The sequence below is a fragment of the Stylophora pistillata genome, chromosome 6 (genome assembly GCF_964205215.1).
Source record: "Stylophora pistillata chromosome 6, jaStyPist1.2, whole genome shotgun sequence".
NCBI lineage: Eukaryota > Metazoa > Cnidaria > Anthozoa > Scleractinia > Pocilloporidae > Stylophora > Stylophora pistillata.
Genome location: NC_142524.1, coordinates 31,729,703 through 31,749,729, shown reverse-complemented (window position 1 = coordinate 31,749,729; position 20,027 = coordinate 31,729,703). Strand labels below are relative to the sequence as shown.

General features: G+C 37.5%; 3 protein-coding genes and 2 long non-coding RNA genes across 6 annotated transcripts; 4 read left to right on the top strand and 1 right to left on the bottom strand.

The window, feature by feature from the left end:
* The first annotated feature begins 1,411 nt into the window (after positions 1-1,411).
* On the top strand, positions 1,412-4,927 carry LOC148729420 (uncharacterized). The gene is made up of 3 exons (XM_088725740.1): positions 1,412-2,139; positions 3,351-3,726; positions 4,638-4,927. Exons 1-3 carry the CDS (start codon positions 2,008-2,010, stop codon positions 4,823-4,825), a joined length of 696 nt encoding a protein of 231 aa, XP_088581866.1. The 5' UTR covers positions 1,412-2,007; the 3' UTR covers positions 4,826-4,927.
* Positions 4,928-6,268: 1,341 nt separating this feature from the next.
* On the top strand, positions 6,269-8,766 carry LOC148729419 (E3 ubiquitin-protein ligase NRDP1-like). Its single transcript, XM_088762542.1, has 2 exons — positions 6,269-6,588; positions 8,663-8,766. Exons 1-2 carry the CDS (start codon positions 6,443-6,445, stop codon positions 8,751-8,753), a joined length of 237 nt encoding a protein of 78 aa, XP_088618668.1. The 5' UTR covers positions 6,269-6,442; the 3' UTR covers positions 8,754-8,766.
* Positions 8,767-11,192: 2,426 nt separating this feature from the next.
* LOC148729418 (uncharacterized) lies at positions 11,193-12,606 on the bottom strand. The gene is made up of 2 exons (XR_016002541.1): positions 12,482-12,606; positions 11,193-12,070 (listed from the first exon to the last, which is right to left on the bottom strand). It is a non-coding gene; the product is annotated as an uncharacterized LOC148729418 (long non-coding RNA).
* Positions 12,607-12,990: 384 nt separating this feature from the next.
* Positions 12,991-16,582, top strand: LOC148729417 (uncharacterized). 2 transcript variants are annotated; one of them, XR_016002539.1, is made up of 5 exons: positions 12,991-13,125; positions 13,602-13,672; positions 14,179-14,285; positions 14,964-15,072; positions 15,603-16,582. It is a non-coding gene; the product is annotated as an uncharacterized LOC148729417 (long non-coding RNA). The 2 variants fall into 2 exon arrangements; XR_016002540.1 differs by lacking the exon at positions 12,991-13,125 and adding an exon at positions 13,307-13,460.
* A 775-nt stretch (positions 16,583-17,357) lies between these two features.
* On the top strand, positions 17,358-18,987 carry LOC111325939 (TNF receptor-associated factor 6-like). The gene is made up of 4 exons (XM_022929856.2): positions 17,358-17,427; positions 17,565-17,729; positions 18,183-18,260; positions 18,680-18,987. The coding sequence occupies exons 2-4, from the start codon at positions 17,658-17,660 to the stop codon at positions 18,809-18,811; spliced, it is 282 nt and encodes a 93-aa protein (XP_022785591.2). The 5' UTR covers positions 17,358-17,427; positions 17,565-17,657; the 3' UTR covers positions 18,812-18,987.
* Positions 18,988-20,027: the final 1,040 nt, after the last annotated feature.

Genomic DNA, 20,027 nt, shown 5'->3' with positions numbered 1-20,027 from the left:
TCTAGTTTCGTACCACACAGCCTGTGTGGCACTCGTTGGATAAAATTGCCAAATGCGAACTTACAACGTTACACTGATTTGAAATAACGTTCATCGATTCGAAATAACGTGATACCTACCATATATGGGTTCCCTGCCTTACGCGCGCGCAATAAAGGTAAGGGCTAGAAATAAATAAGTAAATAAAATAAATAAATGAACACAGACACTAAAGCGTGGCAATGAATAAACACAGACGTGTGTGCATTAAAAGTAAGGGCTAGAAATAAATAAAAAAAGAAAAAAATTAATAAAAAACGGACACTATTGCGTGCCAGGGTAAGTGTTGAAATTTTTCAGGAGGAATTTCATAGCATGTCTACATGAGGCTAACAGTTCATTTCGTTTGTTAAGAGAGGCTAAATCGGGTTTGCAAATTATAAAGTACTTCTCCCAGAGACATAAGTTACAGCGACTTGAGACAGGGCTGTATGGAGCGGCCTGCTTTAGAATCTTCCAGGAAATCGTGTAATCTTTATTCTTGTCTTTTAGGTTCCAGATATGTTTACTTAGTTCAGTGCTGTGTCTTTTGCTAGAGTGGTTGAATGAAGCTTTGTGGTTGGCATATCTTATCTTGAAGGAGTTCTCTGTCAGGCCCACATAGGTCTTGGCGGGATTATTGTCTTCGGTTGTTACGGTCGCTTGATAGACAACCGATTCCTTGAGGCAGTTTCTACCCATGGGACACCCAGCGGGGTTTCTACAGTTGCATGCTTTGGTTGGTTTGGCTTTACTGTTTAAGACAGATTTGTAGAAACCAACATTGGACGTGCATTTCTAAGGATACTCGACGAGGAATTCCCCAAGGACAATGTGCTACGCAAGATCTTCAACCACAACACAGTAAAGATCAGCTGTAGTTGTATGCCCAACCTCAAGCAAACCACCGACAGCCACAACAAATCGGTCTTAAAAATCGGTCTCTCTGTTTATTCATTGCCACGCTTTAGTGTCTGTGTTCATTTATTTACTTGTTTATTTCTAGCCCTTACCTTTATTGCGCGCGTGTAAGGCAGGGAACCCATATATGGTAGGTATCACGTTATTTCGAATCGATGAACGTTATTTCAAATCAGTGTAACGTTGTAAGTTCGCATTTGGCAATTTTATCCGACGAGTGCCACACAGGCTGTGTGGTACGAAACTAAATAGAAATAAATGCCAAGCCAAATCTTCAGTTGACCACCCCGTTCTAAATTATAACACGCTCTAGTTCACTATTGAGCACTCTGAAAGCAGTTCTGCAGATCAACTTGTTACATATATACATATATAACCAAAATAGCGGAATGAGATCATCATCTACTAAAAAGTGCTCGATAGCAGGGCTAGAGTTGTGGATAATTATACTTCAAGATCTAGGCTGCTTGAACTTTTACTGCAACTCTGAGTTTCATGCCTCTTGCGAAGCAATCGTCAGGCAACTGCCAGAAATAACGGTTACAATCCACCGAAATTTAAAAGACAGAACAATGTGTACATCCGCGCGCAATATACTACGCGCGCTATCGTAACGTTACGTTCTTTAATAGGAATTTCCTGACATGTCTGCAACATGATGTCAGCTAATTTCTCTTGTTTAAGCTCGCCATTTGTGGTTTGCAAATGATAAAATATTTCTCCCACAAACACAAATTGCATCTCTTAGCTACATTGGAATAAGAACTAGCTCGTTTCACCTTCCGCCACTTAATATGAAACTTAGTGTTCTTGTCCTTAAGCCTTCATATATAATTACTAAGTTCAGTAGCATGCCTGTAACGTTCTAATGTCTGGACATTAGCCTCGTCCTTTTTTTTTTCGTTTTAATGGATCTAGACTCCATCTAGGCTCCATCTCGGTCGACAAAAACACCAATAAAGGAGTCGGCTAATATCCAGCCATCTTAAACTCGCGCTTGGTGAATAACCCATATGTCAGTCAGTCTTTTCAGGTGCAGATCAAATAAAATATATCTGAGGTATAATCATGACGACCCCAGGAGAAGGAAGAGCAGGTTACGAGAAGTACTTCACTGGCACAGTGCATACTCTGAAGGTGACTTCAACGAAGGAGGACATTCAAGAAGTGTTTGATAAGTGGGCAGACTCTTATGAGAGGGTAAGTAAATTACGATTGTAAATATGTGAGGTTCATGATTTTTGTACAACGATTCCCCTTGCCCGCCAAAGGGCATGAATGGGCAGTTGCTAACTCTCCAAAACCCCTTGTGAAATGCTTTGCATCTCTTGATGGACTTTCGTCAAGGAAAAGCAGTATTCTCAACCTATCAGAGCTACATCAAGGCCGGATAAGCCTATCAGGTTATGTACAGACTTTGCATTGGTTAGTGAGTGTGTCACGATAAAATTTACCTGATCCCTCCCTCCCTAAGGCTCTATAGAATTCTTATGACTCCCCCAGCCCACCCTCAAAACACTTGCTGGTCGAGGAGGCCGTGTGTAAAATTAACATATCGCTAATTAAATCATTTCACGGAATAGGTCCCTTAATTTTTCCTCAAAATACATTAGGGGATGTCAATTGCGGCACTTCCAGAGGCAAGCTGTTCCATAACAACACTTCCGCTATTGGAAAGCCTTCTTTTCTAAAATTCAGTGTGGGGTTGTGGAACAGCCAGCTTGTATTCATTCTCTCTAAGGTTATAACTAGTTAAACCGCATCGACGAACAAAACGCGAAGTCAGATATTCTAGAGCTGTGTTATTTACAATGCTATGCACTATTATTGCTTTACTAACTACGCACTGATGGACAAGTTTCGACCACATTCAATTTTGAAATAATTCACTGGTACTGCAGTCATAATTAGTGAAAGTTAGAACGCGAGTGGTGCTTTTCTACAATTTCTGCAATTTAGAAGAAAGGTTCTTAGAACAATTTCCCCATACTACATTACAGTAATCAAAGTTTAGCTGTACCAGTAAATTGTATACGTTAAGTAGAATCTTAAAAGGGAGAAAATACCTAATACGCTCATCGAACCCATGCATGCCAAAAGCAATCTTCTTAGAGATTTCGTTGATATGAAACTCCCAAGAACGATTTCCATCGATGTGAACACCTAGGGATTTTGAAGTCGACATTTGTTTAATCGGACACTGCTTGATTTCAATAATGGGATTCTTTTCTAGCGTTAACATATAGCCCCCCCCCCCCCTCTTCATTCCCTTCATATGCTGTTGGTGTCAACTGATTCCCCTCGGTTTCCTCTAAAAACCATGTGATCCCCTCAAAAATCTTCCAGTCTGCCTTTTACCCCTCTGAAGCATATGAATAATGAGTGGTGCCTAAACATGTTTGCAATTTTAGGAACTCTTTTCTGTCGGTTGTGTCAAACATAAACCCATGGTAGAAGTCTTTGACACCACGATTCAAGAAGCCATGCCTGACAAACCCAAATGTGAAGTTAAAATAATGGAAATGGGAGCTGGAACTGGACTGTTGGGACTGGAGCTTAATAAGAAAGGCTACACTAGCTTGGACGCCCTTGATACCTCTCAAAAAATGTTGGATGAAGCCAAGATGCAGGGTGTCTATGCCAAACTCATTTGCAGCAATCTTATGGAGAAGCGGACCTCTGGTATTCAAGATGGCGAATACGATGCCTTGATATTATCTGGGGTGGTGGCTTTAGTCTATATCAAACCACTGGCATTCCATGAAATGATGAGGGTTGTCAGCAATGGTGGGTGTCCTTTCTGCCTTTGTTTCCCTGATGACTTTAAAAGACCCACGTCGAATTATGACCTTTTGTGGGTAACGATAAAATATAATAACAACAACACCACCAATAAAATCAACAGCAACAACAAACTTCATTTACTCCATAACATATTATTACAACAATTTTTATAAATTTCGTTTTATGGCAAATGTGTAACGGACACCGGCACCCAAAATAACCACGGGGTTAACAGAAACTAGTGCCAGTATGCATTTAGATATATATAAATTATACATGTACGGTCAGTACACTACATATATTACATCACACCATGATACACACATCCCAAACCCAAATATATTAAATACGTACACCGTCATACAATTTCTTGGGCAGAAATTGCAAAGGAACATCATCTGCATATCGTCAGTTTCTTAATAATCATGCATAGAGTCCTCAGTGTTTAAATTTAAATCGCAAAGAAGAGAGCGAAGAACACCTAAGAATTTCAACAAGGCTACTCCAATTTTTATATCGGATAAAACCAACAGAAATTGCAAAGAAACATCATCTGCATATCGTTTTATTAATAATCATGCATAGAGTCCTGTTTAAATTTAAATTTAAGAGAAGAGAGAGAACACTTCATAATTTCATGAAGGCTACTCCAATTTTTATATCGGATAAAACCAACAGAAATTGCAAAGAAACATCATCTGCATATCGTTTTATTAATAATCATGCATAGAGTCCTGTTTAAATTTAAATTTAAGAGAAGAGAGAGAAGAACACTTAATAATTTCATGAAGGCTACTCCAATTTTTATATCGGATAAAACCAACCCACGCAGCACCACAGTTTCTATACAAACTTACACCCTCAACCAAATTTATTAGATTGTTTTTACACCACATTGCGTTTGTCATTAACAGGAGGCGTTATCTGTTTCGATGTTCTCACTAAAGACATTCCTGACTTCAGACCTGCTATGATAGAGCTGGAAAAGCAAGGCTTGTGGACTCTTATCAAAGAGGAACAAGTACCACATTATAGCATCGAAGATAGTGCTTTACCAAAATCAACTCCTGTTTTTGCGTTCAAAGTCAACCACAAGGAATGATACCATGTTTATTGCTGTGTACTGTAGTGATGATCATTCCAATTTCACGTAGTAGGTTTATAGAATTGTACCAAATAAAGACTAAACGAACGTAAAACAGTACTTAAGGCGACTTTTCATCTCTTTTGCTAATTAATGACCCCTAACGCTTTTTTTTATGACTACACAAGTAACCCCCGCGTTCTTTACTTTTGTTAAAATACTAATATATCTACTGAGAGTCCATATTTAGGGACCGACCGTAACCGCCTTGGAGGGGGGGGGGAGGGTTTGCCGGAGGATTTTCGTCGCGTAACAATAAAAACTTACCCCGATCCCTCCTATTCAATTTTGTTATAATTCCCCCCTTATACTAATCTTTGGATAACCGATCCCCCCTTCGTTCCCGCTAAAAACCGTGGGACCTCCCGAGAATCCTGGCACCCTCTGCGATAAACAATAACTTGTCCCTTATTATTGTCATTATTGTCCAATCGACCCTATTGCAGTGCGACAGTTACATTCATGAAAACTTCATAAAAACTGAAACCGCAGTACACACATACGATTTTCATACATTCAAAATTTATTGATTTCTACACTTCTACGAGTTTAATTAATACGAACCAATATGATAACCAGCTCCCAGTTGGCTAATGTTAGCTCAGTTCATAGAAGCACTGCACCGGTATCGCAGAGGTCATGGCTTCAAATCTTGTACGAGCCTGAATGTTTTTCAGGCCTTACTTACACTACTACGTAAGTAGGGTTTATTACTGCGAGGATCGCTTTCATACATTTCATAAAACTAATAATAACAGCAATATCAATAATAATCTTAATGATAATAAAAATAAGACTCTTATGATAAAATAAAACCTGTGGCTCGAAGAAGAAAAAGCATGAAATCGTTATACCGCTGAGGCCTATCCAGCTGGTTCAGCGGAGCCACCAGACTTTGTAACCTTCTAAAATATAGTTTGTGAACGGCTGGATTGTTTGTTAAATATGGTGGTTAAACTAAGGGCACCGGGGTAGGTGCTAGATAATGGGGAGGAGGGAGAATTGAGGAGAACTCGAGCATATTCGCCCACTACTTACAACCTCTAGAAACTTTTCTTCCCTATCCTTTAAGAGAAGAGAGATTGGTTGATGGAGAATGCATTTTAGTGCTATGTAAGTTACTAGCTTCCCTTTTTTCCCGCATGGTGCGAGGGCCATAAATCCGCCGTGCGGACGCACGAGAAAACGAAATAAGTAAGATATTAATTATATCTCTAAGTTCCAATAGAGGGGGGGGGGGGCAGATTTTAGTTCAAACAGACTTTTGAAATAAGAGGGTCGTACAGTCAGTTACGGCCCTCTAACTTGACCAATCGAAGTGCATGTACTACTAATCTGAGGGACGCTTACGCTAGTCATCGCAATTGATAAAAATATGAATTATGCATGAAAATGTTTCCTTCGATCAAGTCCTTACGTGTCCCTCCTATCTAAACTAAACAGAGTCTGAACAGAGTCGGCTAGGTGTAATGATGTTCCTATCATGACATTAATTTGAGGTTTGCCGTCAATTCTGTCCAACCCGGGAATACATTTGATATTAGCGACAAAATTGCGGGGGCTTCAAGAAATTGTATGCCTTCTGGCCTTGAAGAGGACTTTGTCCATGAAGTTGACGAAGACTTCTGTTGCTCAATTTGTCAACTGACCATGAGGAAGCCCGTTCAGAAGCATTGTGGTCATAGGTATTGTAAAGAATGCCTCAAACAGCATCTTAGAAGGTATGTTTCGAAAATATGGGTACGTTGTATTTTGAAATGTCCTTCAGGGCTTTCGCTCGGCTTCAGTAAAGTGCAGTTTCCTCCGTGATTAAGTTAGAAGTCTTCATTGAAGGAAATGTTTTTAGCAAACTTATTCATTGCCTTTAAATGCTGAGGGCTTGATGTGCCCAACCAACATGGTAACGTATCTTTCAATTCGTTCGTTGGGTAAACAAACAGCAATGGGCCATTCCATTTAATATCTGCACCCCCCTATTGAAGGCCTGGGATCTCTTGGGGGGGGAGGGGGGGTCAATGCTATATTTTTTCTGAGAGGGGTTGAACCATATTTCTGAGAGGGGTCGCCATAAAGTACCCTTGACAGAAATTCTCACTAATAGTTTCTGAAGGGGGTTCAATTGGATTGCTTGATAGCTACATAAAATTCTGAAGGGGGTAATGTCAGGCAATTCTGAAGGGTGTTAAAAAATTTCTCTTCTGGAGAGGTGCTACAGGAAAGCCTTCAATGGGGGAGGGGGGGTGCGGATTTTAAATGGAATGGCCCAATCAGAGTACTGTAGCCAGTGTTTCTGAGAATCCGAGGTCACCTCTTGTAACAATTTTGCACAGGAATTTTTTATCACATTGTACTTAATATTCCTACTGTTTTTCGTTGATTGATATTGAATTTACTCGCTCAAGAATTATTGGTAAATTTAGCGGAAAGCTTTAACACAGTCGAAACGCTTTAATGACACCAAAAAAACTCAACATTTCGTAAACAAAATCAGGTCATCATGATCGACTAGATCACATATAATCTAATTACGGCAACTATACCTGGGATTAATTAAACTCGACATCGTGCAGCTTTCGTTTACTTCCGCAGACAAAGAGTCCTTTTAGTTTCTTCACTAAGTACTGCTAAATATTAATCGAAAGAAAGTTCGAATTCAGGAGACAAGTTCAGCCGAATTTAGACTGACTTGGATACAATGCGTCAATGAATGTAACTAATCACCGTATAATTCAAATGTTGGAAAGATTCAGAGCTCCAAATCAACTTTGCGTCGTTAGTAAATCACAATGTTTGTGTACCTTTGATGTACCACAACAGTTTCTTAAAAAAACTGTCTCGTTAATCCTAATTAAAGGAAACACTACTTGAAAGAAATCATCATGAACTCCTCTGCCCCAGACAAAGGCATCATGTTGGGCCATCAGACCAATGACAAGGTCGATTTCACAGCTGATTTAACAGATAATTTGTAAATAATTCTTAAAGTGATAGTTCGCACCTGTTGGTAGCAAATTCCGAGAAGGAAGAAAAAATGATTTTGTCGTGGCACGTGCGTATAGCAAAATGAGAAACTTATTTTTCTTCCTCTTCTACACGCGGATTCGCCGTTCATTTCTTGGCCCCTCAAATCTCCTGCAAAACCACAAGTTTCCAGGGCGATTGCGGTTAAGCCTTCACTTCCTTCAAATAGAATCAATACTAACAGTTATTCCCTTTCGGCGAATATTTGTCAGGTTTTAGTATAATTGCTTAGGTGCTTTCGAATTCTGTTGCATATATTCATTTTGATGTTGAAACATTCTGTTTTAATTGTTTTGATTAGTCGTACTGAGATAAAGAGCCAGTTCCTGTTAGCTAGAGCTGGGTTGGTTCATTTAACTCAACAACACAAAATTTTTTCTTTTGAAAAGTGTTACTCCAGACTCATTAGCATCTTTTGTGCTCTTCGGAAGAGGATTTTGTTTATCGCTTTCATCACTTCCCTGGTAAAACTGACAAAACGCGAGATAGCCATTTTAAAATTTAATGCTGCTGTTATAATCACCTCGTGCGAGGTGATTATAGCATCTTTATTATTAGTCCAGATTATGGCAAGATATGACGCAATCCTTGACCAATCAGAGCGCACGCATCTCTATAATCCCCCGGGGCAATTATAAAAGAATAAGATACTTTCTTAGCTCTCGGCTTCTTCGACCAGCTTGCGATTGAAAATTTACTTCGCGCCTTTTCAGTGCTTAAATCTCAGTATGTATAAAATAAATATCTTTCTTTTCTGTGCCTCAAACCATGCAGGCAAGACATTGCTGGCCACCCTCGCACCTTTCCAGTGGATCGAGAGAATTTACCAGCTGACGGGGTAATACGACAAACAGAGGTCTTGTAGAAAGTCTATCAATATTCACGTTAGATTTTCTCTTTTTATATTATTTTCTTAATTGATGTTCCATGCTATTAGGAAATTTCACAGGACGAATGTTCTTATTTCAGTGCCTTTAGGCAAAATTAAAGCAGTCTTAAAGGTTGAGTAAAGCTTTAATCGTCTTTAATTGTCAAATGAAATATCCGAAAGCTAACTCTAACCTTTAATGAATCTTTAATTGAACATAAGTTTAACTTTAGTAGCGCAAATCTTTCAGTATCCTTTAAGTGGTTTCTTTTTTGGCACAAAAGAGGGTGTTTCATTAAAATACATTTAAGTTGACTTTAAGGTGAGATTTAAATGAGTATAGCTGTTCTGACATCTTTAATTCATGCATTAAAGATAGTCTCATTGTAATCTGAACTGTCAACAGAAAATTCATCACAAATCAGCCAACACTTGCACTGATGAGCCAGAAGAGCAAATTTTGTTTTACGTGCAGCAACGTGAGCTCACAATTCTTTCTGGGGTCGAAACATCTTATTGAAAGCGACGGTTTCATTTTTGCATCTCCTTTAAAGAGCGCATGGAGTGCGATGACAAGAAACGAAATGTTTTCTGCGCGCGCTTTAATGGCTTCGAATCACGTTCAACTTTCGAAAGGCATAAGCGGAAAGGTAACGGAAAGAAATTAACAGATACTTTCGTGGCGACTTCAAATTCCTGTGATTTCACGAAATTTCAAGTTCATCTGACTATGAAGGTTAGTTAATTTGAATATAAAAAAAGTCATGTGTATGTATTTATACATACCTACATATATCTTTACGTCTTTAATTATTACATGAGAACATAACTGCTATTGAACGTTGCTTGAGACGATTAACATTGAAACTTCCGCGCACTCAGTCCCTGAAGATTTTTTGAGGTCGGAGTTGTCTACTGCCTGTGGGGGCATGGACGCCCCATTGAGAAAGTACCTTCGTAGACTATTGCGGCAAGTTTGTAATGTTTCTGGTTCATATTATTTGCCTTTGTTTTCTTTTGTCGTGTGGCTTATTTCTTTCTCCGTATTAAATGTAAGGCTTACAATCTTTCTCCTTTCCAGGAATATTGATTAAAAAGCCTGAGGTTTGAATCCTCACATGCGTCCACCCAGAAGTTTGTCTTTCTGCTCTGCTATAAGAACGTTTGGTAGCGATGTTAAATAAATTGAGGTTTGAATCATCACAAAGGTCCACACAAATTTCTTCCTCTGCCCAGCTGATAGAGCAGATGTTCCTTATGAATATTGACCCAGCTCTTACTTTTTTTTGTCTTCCAGCTGATAAGGTGATGCGCAATTTTTCTGAGATAATTGATTTTTGACTGATATGATATAAACAATTAGTTCTCGTGGCCCCTCTCAAGTTAAGCTACAGTCACCATTCCGTTCTGCAAATGCCATAATTTTTTAATGTTGTTCAGTTAAAAAGCAGATACTCTCCAACCTGGCTTTAGTCTTTTTGTATTCCTTTGACTTTGAATGTCAAGGGTGCCGGAGAAAAGTAAATCCCCGCTTGAACACAGACACAGTCCTCTGGTGGTTACAGCCGAGAACCGACTTGTCTAGCCTCCGGGTTTGAGACCTATTTAACGGCTCAGTGCTCGTATCAATCAATGAAAATAAAAAAATCATAAAACATAAAAATAAAAACGATACGGATACATCATTGCCGAGGTACCAGAGGGTAAGAACAAAGTATGGGCAATCTGCACTGCACCTCTCCTCGAGACGCGAAAATAGACAAGCACTGAGAGGAGCGCACGAAACTCTCCTCACAGCTGGGATCACCTTCTCTAGGCTGACTGCAGGAGGTTCGAATCCTCGCAAGGGACACAGATTGCAATGGTTTTTCTTTCACTATCCTATAGATGATACCATTAGCTTTCTGTGATCCATCTTGTCTGCTGGGAATGAAATGTCTTCTTCTGAAACACTATCCTCAAGCTGAAAAAGAAGTGTGCTTGAACTAAATTTGCAATAGCTATAAACTGAAGCTAAACTCAAGTATTTGTTCCTGACAAAATTCCATGCAAGTGTGACGTAAATTTGACATTTGCTTTACATTTACCTTGCTCATTGAGCAAAGCTGTTCATTTGCTATAAATTTGCATTGGGATCTAACAAAAAAAGAAATAAAAACCCTTATTTAGTGGCCATTTGCCAGTTCCCTGAGGGTGGCCCATTTACTGGGTTCAACTGTATTCAGAATAAAATTTAATGTAAATGAAACTGGAATTAAATGTGATTGATCTATTTACCTTTGCTAGAAATCTGAGGGAAATAATAATTCAGGCCACAGGCCTGCCAATCATCCACTTAGAGGCTGATTACATGAGTCAGGCTGGCCTGCCCACATAATGCCATCCTAGCAAACAGTGAACTCGGCTCATGTAATCCACCCTTACTAAAACAATTAATCGGACAAACAAAAGTGGCAGGCCTCTGCCTACCACAGACATAACATTTTATTTTCATAAACACTGCGAACATATATTGCACAAAACTAACAAATTATTTTTACTTTGGCCGAACAAATTGTCTACAATATAAATAATGTGTTCTATAGCTCATGTCTCCAAAAATCAAGTCACAATAAATCCTAAGAAACTGTCATTTACAATTAAACTGAATAAATAGCTTTATTAATCAAAAGCATTGGTATGCAATTAAAGAATGGGTAAAAGAAAGACTTCTGTCACTTGAAAGCACTGATTTGCAAGATGTGCCACTTTTTCACCTGCCAACTTACAAAATGCCATTGAGAAAGCTTTCTACACCCATGTTACTGTCACAATAAATGGGAATTTCAGAGAAATAATTCAAACAATAAAAATGAATACGTAATAGTTTGTGTTTCCAGCACTCTATAAAGGCAACAAAAAATAACTGTCTGTATCAAGCATTACTATAATGAGGTTAGCACTTTTGGTTATTCTCTGTAGTTGGTCTTTTTCTTTCTTTTTTTTTTTTTGTATATGTATTGTGAAATTTTTATTTTCATGGATCAGTGTAAATTTTGTTTCATATATACAAACAATGTTATTTGTGGAAATCTCCCTATGAAGCTGACAGACAGTATTGATTTTACAGAAATACATATTAATCTGTTGACTTCGTCCAAAGCTTCAATTCATACAGGGTGACAATTTTACATACACATTGGCAGTAAAACAAAAGCACTGACTGACAAGATGTGCCATCTCATCATCTGCCAACCTATGATGTGCCATCGAGAAAGCTTTCAGTGCCCTTGTGGGAAAAAGTCTTGGCAGGAAAAGAGCAGATTCCTCACTCCCTGAAAAAAAAAAAATACAGAACCTAAGAAACAGTGAACAGCTTCAAATATTTAAGCTAATAGCGCTATCTACTGCGAGGATCGTGCATCATACGTATCTAATACCGCAGTTCAAAATATATAAACTTCATATATTTCATTGTATCTGATTTATCACTTTCACGGGTTTATTACGAATCGACTTAACGGCCTGCTCCCAGTTGGCTTGTTAGCTCAATTGGTAGAGCGCTGCACTAGTATCGCAGAGGTCAGTGGTTCGAGTCCCGTACAGGCCTCATTTTTTCAGGTGTGATTTTCGCTATTGCTTAAATTAGCGCTATCTACGGCGAGGATCGTGCATCATACGTAAATTTCCTTTGTTACAAGATATCCTTGACCTACACTAGATTTTCAGATATATTTTTAACTAACCCTTTTGAAACTTTGGTATCGGTATGAAGCTGTTTACTTGAACAAGTAAAGTTGGAACGTGTAGTTCGTGTTTTCCCGCCTTTCTGTTTCCTTGCTTCCAATTACACTCGAGTCTTCATTTGTACTGGCCAGCGTTAGCTAGGCACAGTACGATAAACATCACAACGAGGCAATATGTCAACAGGAGGTCGTTGTTTGGTTTTAGAAATATTAATTCGCGCGCTTTTTTGAACCTCAATATTCCGTTTGACTACTTTGTTAACAAAGCATCACAAAGCATCCGAGAGAAGCACTTGTAGTGTGGTTATTTTACCGTTAATTCGTAGTTAAAGCAAGTAAGAAAAGAATATGACGGAAAGACGATTGCACGATCAAAACCATGATGTGGTTCCAGCGGCGAAAAAAGGAATAAAGTGTCCGACGATTGCATTGTGCTGCTGGAGGAGTTGATCCGGAGCAATCACGCTCTGGCGAGCGAAAATGTAAAGCTTCGGCAGCAGCAAGAGCGCAGCAACAAAGAAAACTCTGAAGCGCTTCAGCGGATCGAGGGCCGTCTTCAAACTGTTGATAATGCAGCCAACGTCCGTCGGCGCCAAAACAGAAGACAAAGGCGAACGACGGGAGTAGTTCCACCGGCTTGTCGAGTGAGTAAAAAAACATAACTGATAAGCATGAATAATGTGATATGTGTTCATAATTTGCTTGAATCAGTTCTGTTTCGTGAAAGATTATCTTTTATGTTGAGTACATGTTTGGCGCGCGAATTATATGCATAATTAACTTAGTTATTTCGGCGGTAATCATTTGACATGATTAGATGTGGTTACAATTACTTGATAATCCTTTACCATAAACAGGTCTACCAGAAAAGTTTTTTTCCTCCCTTTTGTTTCAACGAGAATTATCTAGTATGAAAATTCATTTAATCATTTTTTCTCTTGGACCCTTTTGACCTTGCCTGTTTTATTCACATAGATGGGTAAGGTTAATTTTTAATTGTGCTTGTGTCGATTGCTCTACATCATCTAGCCTTCAAACAACCAGGGTTTTTAAAAAGCGTGAAAGTAGAAATAGGACAAACGTGACAGACCGATTGTTGAATTTTTTTTCATTCTTTTAGAGAACTGTGAGGAGAATGTACAAACTCCTTTTGAAAAAAGATGACTTTAGTGGTTTCTATCTTGACGAAGAGTGAGTAATATCTTTTTAGATTCAGAGATATTTTGCTTTATCTTGATTGAGCGAGGAAATCCGAGTCTAAGCTGCTGCTTGAAATATTGAGATGTTATGTGAACACCTTATGGTGGTTACACTCGAACCTCGATTATCCGGACTTTCGATTATCCGGACTTTTTCTCTTGTCCCGTTTTTTTCATGATTATTAATGAGCTTTGATCTTCCAAACTTTATGAGGTAAAAAAATTCAGAGATTATGTCTAAATTCAGGAAAAGTGCGTTTAAAACATTGCCTCCTCCGCTTTCAAAAGATCGAGCACTCGGAGAGTCATCGAAGCAGATTTTTATCTTCATTTCTTTTGTTTACATTCTTGTCTCATTAATATTCATATTTTCGATTATCCTGACTGATTACTAAGTCGCAACAGGTCCGGATAATCGAGGTTTGACTGTACTTTTGTCTTAGTGTTAATATTGTTACTACAGAATACCAGGCTTAATTGTATTTGTTTTTGTCTTAGAATAAATTCTGACAGCAACAACATCCTTTTTGAGTGGACAATAGAGCAGGCAATACATCAACAAGGAGGACTTGAAAAGTGTCCTTGGACAAAAGAAGTCATAGAAGGTAGCTACCAATAATCATAGCACATGCATTTCACTTTTACTGGGGTGTCATTACATTTTGTGGGTGAGCATAAGGATTTTGCACTCAAGCATATTGATGCATATCTCCTTTATAACAACTTGAGTTTTATTGAAGGCCTTGGCTTGAAAACATCCAGGCAAAATTTTGCTCAAAGTTGGTCGATTTGTCTATTGTCCAGCCCTTAATGATACCCCTGCTTTTAGTCTCTACCATCAATTCGTGTCTTTTACCACTTTCCCCTCAACATAAATGTCATCATAAAACTAGCATTCAGTAACACAGTTAGATACCCTGAAACCTCTAATGAGCACCTTCATTACATGGTCAAATTTAGGACGGGGGGGGGGGGGGGTGCATTTTATAGTTTTTCCTAACTTACATATTAACTTTCCCAAATGTTACAGAAATTTAAATATGTTGCAAACTGAAATTTTCAGGTTTATTTCTTGTCTCTAGATCTGAGACACTTCAGTGTGGATCCTCAAAAAAGCATACTTTACACCTTAGCAATGAATCACTAAGGACATACTAACTTGGCAGATATTCTAAGGTGGCCTGCCATAAATTATTATAAATTTGAACATTGTCATTAATTTATGTGGGAATCTTTTTACAATCAGCTTCTCATGGCATTTTCATAATCATTTCTTTAAACAGCTGCTTTACAAATATATTTCAAATATGTGTGAAAACACAGAAACTGAAGAGTGGTAACCACTATGAGGCTCATAAACAAAAAACCTGGAAGAGTGGTCGCCAAAGAGAGGTATTTATTGGCTAGGATACTATTTTGAACATTTTACTTTTCATATACCCTGCTGTTCACAAATGATGGGGTCCGACAGATGTTCAATGTTACCAGACTGAGTACACCCTCAAGTACACTTGATCAATGGGAGGGAAGCTATTTCCCATTGAATGTCTTTATTTTGGCACTTCAAAATTGGATGGCTTTGAATATAGACACATCTAAGGGACTATGTTCTTATTAGAGAAATTGTTAAATAAGTGAGGTATTCTGGTCTGTATCTAGAGCCTCCCAAGAAAATCTTTGTAAAATAAATTTGAAAAATATTAAAATGTGATGTGAGATAAATGATAGTTTGTATGCACCATTTGATGGAAAAAAAAAAAGGACAAAGAGACCCTATATTATAACATGCTTAAGAATTCCATTCTTACAATGGGTACACACATATATATATATCAAGAGAAATTAGTGATTTGGATCATATTTTTCATTTGAAGTCCTATAACACCCTTCTCATGCCTGTTTAATTTTTTTATTTTTTTTAGAAGTTAATGAGACAAACTACAGCCCTGGAGCTGGTCAACTGGGCCAACCAGCATGAAAAGGGGAGAGCAGCAGAGGTTCTTGTCATGGAGGCAATGAGCAGTGAGGAAAGCTGCTACGAGGATGACAATGGAAATACCTCAAAAGTAACAAAATACTCTGTGCATCACCTTCAGTGGGAAAGTAGGAGAATGAAAAAAATTGAAAAGAAACTTGACAAGGCTTATGAGAAAAAGCTCACTTCAAGAGCTAAAGAGAGAATCCGTCCAGGGTTTATGGGCAACCTTTTCTGAGATGCCCACCTACTGAAAATTTTCCAGAGTGGGCAATAATACAGTGAGAAAATTGTTTTACTAATCAATGAAATCGAAAATGTACAAAATACCAAGCCAAGTCTAGAATGAGGTTATTTTGCATGCCTGCATGAGGCTTCTTTTTCATTGAATAATTATGGTCTCATCTAAAGTAAGTGATCGTGAATTCTTCAATGTTAATAAATTTCCTCCACATGAGATACTTTTTTATATATAGATGTACACATCATTTTTGTATATCAAAGTTTCAGCTGCATTTTAGAGTAAGAGAACTGTTTTCTATTACTTGTTTACTAAAAGAAATTAAGGTATATGATCATATTTAATAAGTATTACAGTTGTAATAATGTAGCAAATAACTGAGAGTTATTGCAAATTTAAGTCGATTAAGAAAATTTTTCTGAATTTTAGATTGATAGGTTGAACTTATATTTTTTATTGTTAGACAAGTATCATTTCAAATCACATTTCTTAGTAGCTGGATTTGAGAGTACAATTTGTGAATCAATATCTTTTTGTGTAGTTTGTTACTACAGCTAGTTATATAATTTGTGTATTTGTCATACTTTTATAGTGGTAAATATTCTATTACCTGCTTGACGAAGATTATATTATACATTGACAAAAGTGAAACAATTTTAATAAAGTATGTCAATCAGTAATTCAAACATTTGGACATCTCTTTTTTTAATTATGTATGGGGCTCGACTGGGATATCCTCAGCTTCATTGTAGGTTTATGTTATCTCAGGGGAACAAATGAGTTTTGAAGGAAACTATTTCATCACTGCAATTTCAAACACTTTGTTATTACTTGAATGTGTGATGCTTCTTTTTCTATCAATTGTAAGGTTGCCCAAAATATCATAAGTTATTGGGATATAAATGAGGGTGTGATTAAGCAAATCAAAAGTCAGTTGAAAGTGAAACCTGCAGCCTTTAGAGGCGCTTAAAGGTCACTTAATGATGAATGTTAACAAAACTTGAAATTTAAGAGAATCAGAAAGTACAACTGAAGATGAATTACAACAAAACCTGTAACTTTAAGCAGTACTTAAAGGGAAACAAAAGATTGAAGAAACCTTTAAGATGCATTTACAAGTGGAAGTTTTGGTTGACTAAAGTTGACTTTACGAGAATTAAGAGGATTCCTAAATTCAATTAAATGGTTATTTAGGTTTGCTTTCATGTGATCTTAAAGTGTTCATGAAATGGTTATTTAGGTTTGCTTTCATGTGACCTTAAAGTGTTAACTAAATGGTTCATAAGGACACTTTAATTGACTTCGGAAAGTTCAATTAAAGATACATTTCAGAACTTTCGTATGTCACCTAAAGATGACTTAAATACTTCTAATGTTAACCTTTAAGTTACCTTTAAGGAAACTTAATTTAGTTATTTCATCCTGTGTTTTCTTCGACAAAGCCACTGAAAGGTAGATTCTCCCGTTCATTATAAGATGCCCTTTTACAAAGGATGGGTGCCAATGGCGTGGAGAATTAAGGAGCAAAAAGGTAAGATTGATCACTTTGCCTTTATTTTAACCAATAACACATTTTAATCTGTCTAAATCAAAATGCGTTTGATAGTTATCATCTACTGTGGATTATTAAAGGTAATTAAGTGCTTTTAACTTTGGTTTTATCAACAGACTCACTTAATATCCTGTCCCTTCGAAGACATTCAATGCACCAATAAAAATTGCCCTATATCTGTAAAAAGGAAAGATTTTGATGAACACTTAATGGTTACTTGTTTATGGAGAGTCGTACAATGCGTGCACTGCCAAGAGCCACACCCAAAGGGTCAACTAAAGGTAAAATATTACACTATAACAACATCAAGGGGCCACTTCAAAACTGCGAGAGAAAAAGTGAAGAAAATATTACGTACAAGGCAAAAGCGAAACAGGTTACTTTCACGTAGAAACGGCAAGGCGCAATCAGCAAACGTGAAAAAATGGCGGGAAAAACAAGGTCACATAATCACTCTTGCCCTTCACGTTTCACGTAAACGTGGTGCTAAATCTCTCTATTTTATCGCTAACTAGATGCACAGCAAAATATGACCTTTTTCTTTTTTTAATACGGCCATACAGATGTAATGTGAATGTCGTGCGCGCTGATTTGCCAGCTGAAGCTATAACCAAGTAGTAAAAAATTAACAGTTGTTTGGTCTATTGACTGCGATAAACAAGTTGTTTTGGTACCGAACAATACCCTTGTCGGAAAGGAAGCGAATCGAATAATCAATTTCTTTTTTTCTACAGAAGCATGTTGATGAAATATGCAAAAAGGTTCAATTGCCCTGTCCCTTAAAGTGTGGCACTCTGGTCCCCAGAGAAAAGGTCAGGATCTAGCCTTCTCATAAATATATGTTATCTGTCTTCTCTAGGGTATAGTAGCGCGCAGCTTGGCAACTTTTTTTTCTGTCAAAGTTCTAACTCCGTATATACCTTGAGGACTTCACCATTTTGTCTAAATCATTTAAATTTTAGATCTACCTGCTTAGATCTACTGCATAGATTGGATGAATCCGGCGAGTTTGTATGGGTATTATTAGGTATGAAATCGACAAGGTTTCAAGTGAAAGGTCCTCTAAAAGTATATTTTATTCAGAAAATGACAGTCTCGTAGCTAATTAAAAAAAGAAGAACAAAGGAAATTAGGGACGACTATTTAATTAAGCTGTCGACAGACATACAAAACAAAAGGAAATAGATCAAGAATTTGAGACTGACTGCAATATTAAATGCATTTCTTACAGATTTCAAACCATTCAATTATTGATTGTCCACAAACGATAATCGACTGTCCCTTTGCTGAAATGGGCTGCAATACCAAGGTAATTATTTCAAGTGATTATTTTAGTATACATACACCAGATGCAAGTTTCTAATAGGTCTTTATCAAGATCTCATGCTTTCCTTCTGACTGATGAGCAAGTTATTTTGGGGAAGAATATAACCAAGAGTATGTCGTCTTGCAAATAAAGACGATTCGATCAAACCACTAAATTAATAAATATGATTGTCCGAAAACGATAATTGACTGTCCCTTTGCTGAAATGGACTGCAATACCAAGGTAATTATTGCATGTGATTATCTTAGAGACCTAGAGGTTGCTAGGTCTTCTCTATCAAAATCTCATACCCTCCTGCCCTGGGCAAATTATTTTGGGGAAGAATATGATCATGAGCATGTCGTCTTGCATATAAAGACGATCCTGTACGTACTTCTGATACTTGTCTCGTGGCTATTGGAACATCGGGTAGCATAGCAGTAGGGCACTTAAAACAGTTGAGGAAAAAGGCACAAGGCGATATTGATTAAAGAAAAGAATATAAGTAAGCTAAAGGGCTGTGTAGCAGCTGGGGTTCTATTAATTTTTTTCTGGATGGCGCTTAATTATACTTTTCTATTGAATCAAACTGCATCAGTGAATAAAGGGCTTGAAAATTAGATTAAGTCTGGAACCTGGATTCATATTTTCAGCTCAAAATCGGAACAGAGAAGGACAGAACAGAACTTTTATTCAATTAACTTTATGTAAACGCATTTAGTGTTAGCACATTGTTACTGATTTCACTAAAGGTGTTTTGGCATTTGTATTATTTAGGATATGAGAGACCCACTATGTCACCACACTGTTCATGTAATTTAAGATGTCTAAACCATGCATGGATTACTTTATGTCTAGTCCTCGGTTGGATAATTTAGTAGTGGTTGTTTTTACATGTAATCTGTTGAAAGGACCTCCTTTCAACAGTAAAGACAAAATATTTTTTAAGGGCGTTACAAAAAACGATAAACAACGCCACTTAATGCCATAATTGACCACTCTCGCTCGAAAACACTTCTTACTTTGATTTTGAGATAGCAACTTTGATTAAAAATTGCTTGAAAGATTATTTTAGCTTTACTTGAGTGGTTATTTTCAATACAGGTGGAGGACAATAATAAAAAGGCCTTTGGAAGTTAGTAAAGGTCGACCTGGGTCGTTTCATAGGTCAGCATTTTAGTGTTTAAGGGGAAAAGAATTCGGACTTTGACAGCTGACCGCTAAATACAGGGTAACCGCTAAATATGGTGCCGCTTTATATAGGTTCGACTGT

Excerpts from the sequence above, each read along its gene's own strand:
- LOC148729420 (XM_088725740.1), top strand. The coding sequence starts at position 2,008 with ATGACGACCCCAGGAGAAGGAAGAGCAGGTTACGAGAAGTACTTCACT. Across the intron at positions 2,140-3,350 it reads GGGCAGACTCTTATGAGAGG|GAACTCTTTTCTGTCGGTTG; the intron begins GTAAGTAAATTA and ends TTGCAATTTTAG. Across the intron at positions 3,727-4,637 it reads GATGAGGGTTGTCAGCAATG|GAGGCGTTATCTGTTTCGAT; the intron begins GTGGGTGTCCTT and ends TGTCATTAACAG.
- LOC148729419 (XM_088762542.1), top strand. The coding sequence starts at position 6,443 with ATGCCTTCTGGCCTTGAAGAGGACTTTGTCCATGAAGTTGACGAAGAC. Across the intron at positions 6,589-8,662 it reads CTCAAACAGCATCTTAGAAG|GCAAGACATTGCTGGCCACC; the intron begins GTATGTTTCGAA and ends CAAACCATGCAG.
- LOC111325939 (XM_022929856.2), top strand. The coding sequence starts at position 17,658 with ATGGTTACTTGTTTATGGAGAGTCGTACAATGCGTGCACTGCCAAGAG. Across the intron at positions 17,730-18,182 it reads ACCCAAAGGGTCAACTAAAG|AAGCATGTTGATGAAATATG; the intron begins GTAAAATATTAC and ends TTTTTTCTACAG. Across the intron at positions 18,261-18,679 it reads CTCTGGTCCCCAGAGAAAAG|ATTTCAAACCATTCAATTAT; the intron begins GTCAGGATCTAG and ends CATTTCTTACAG.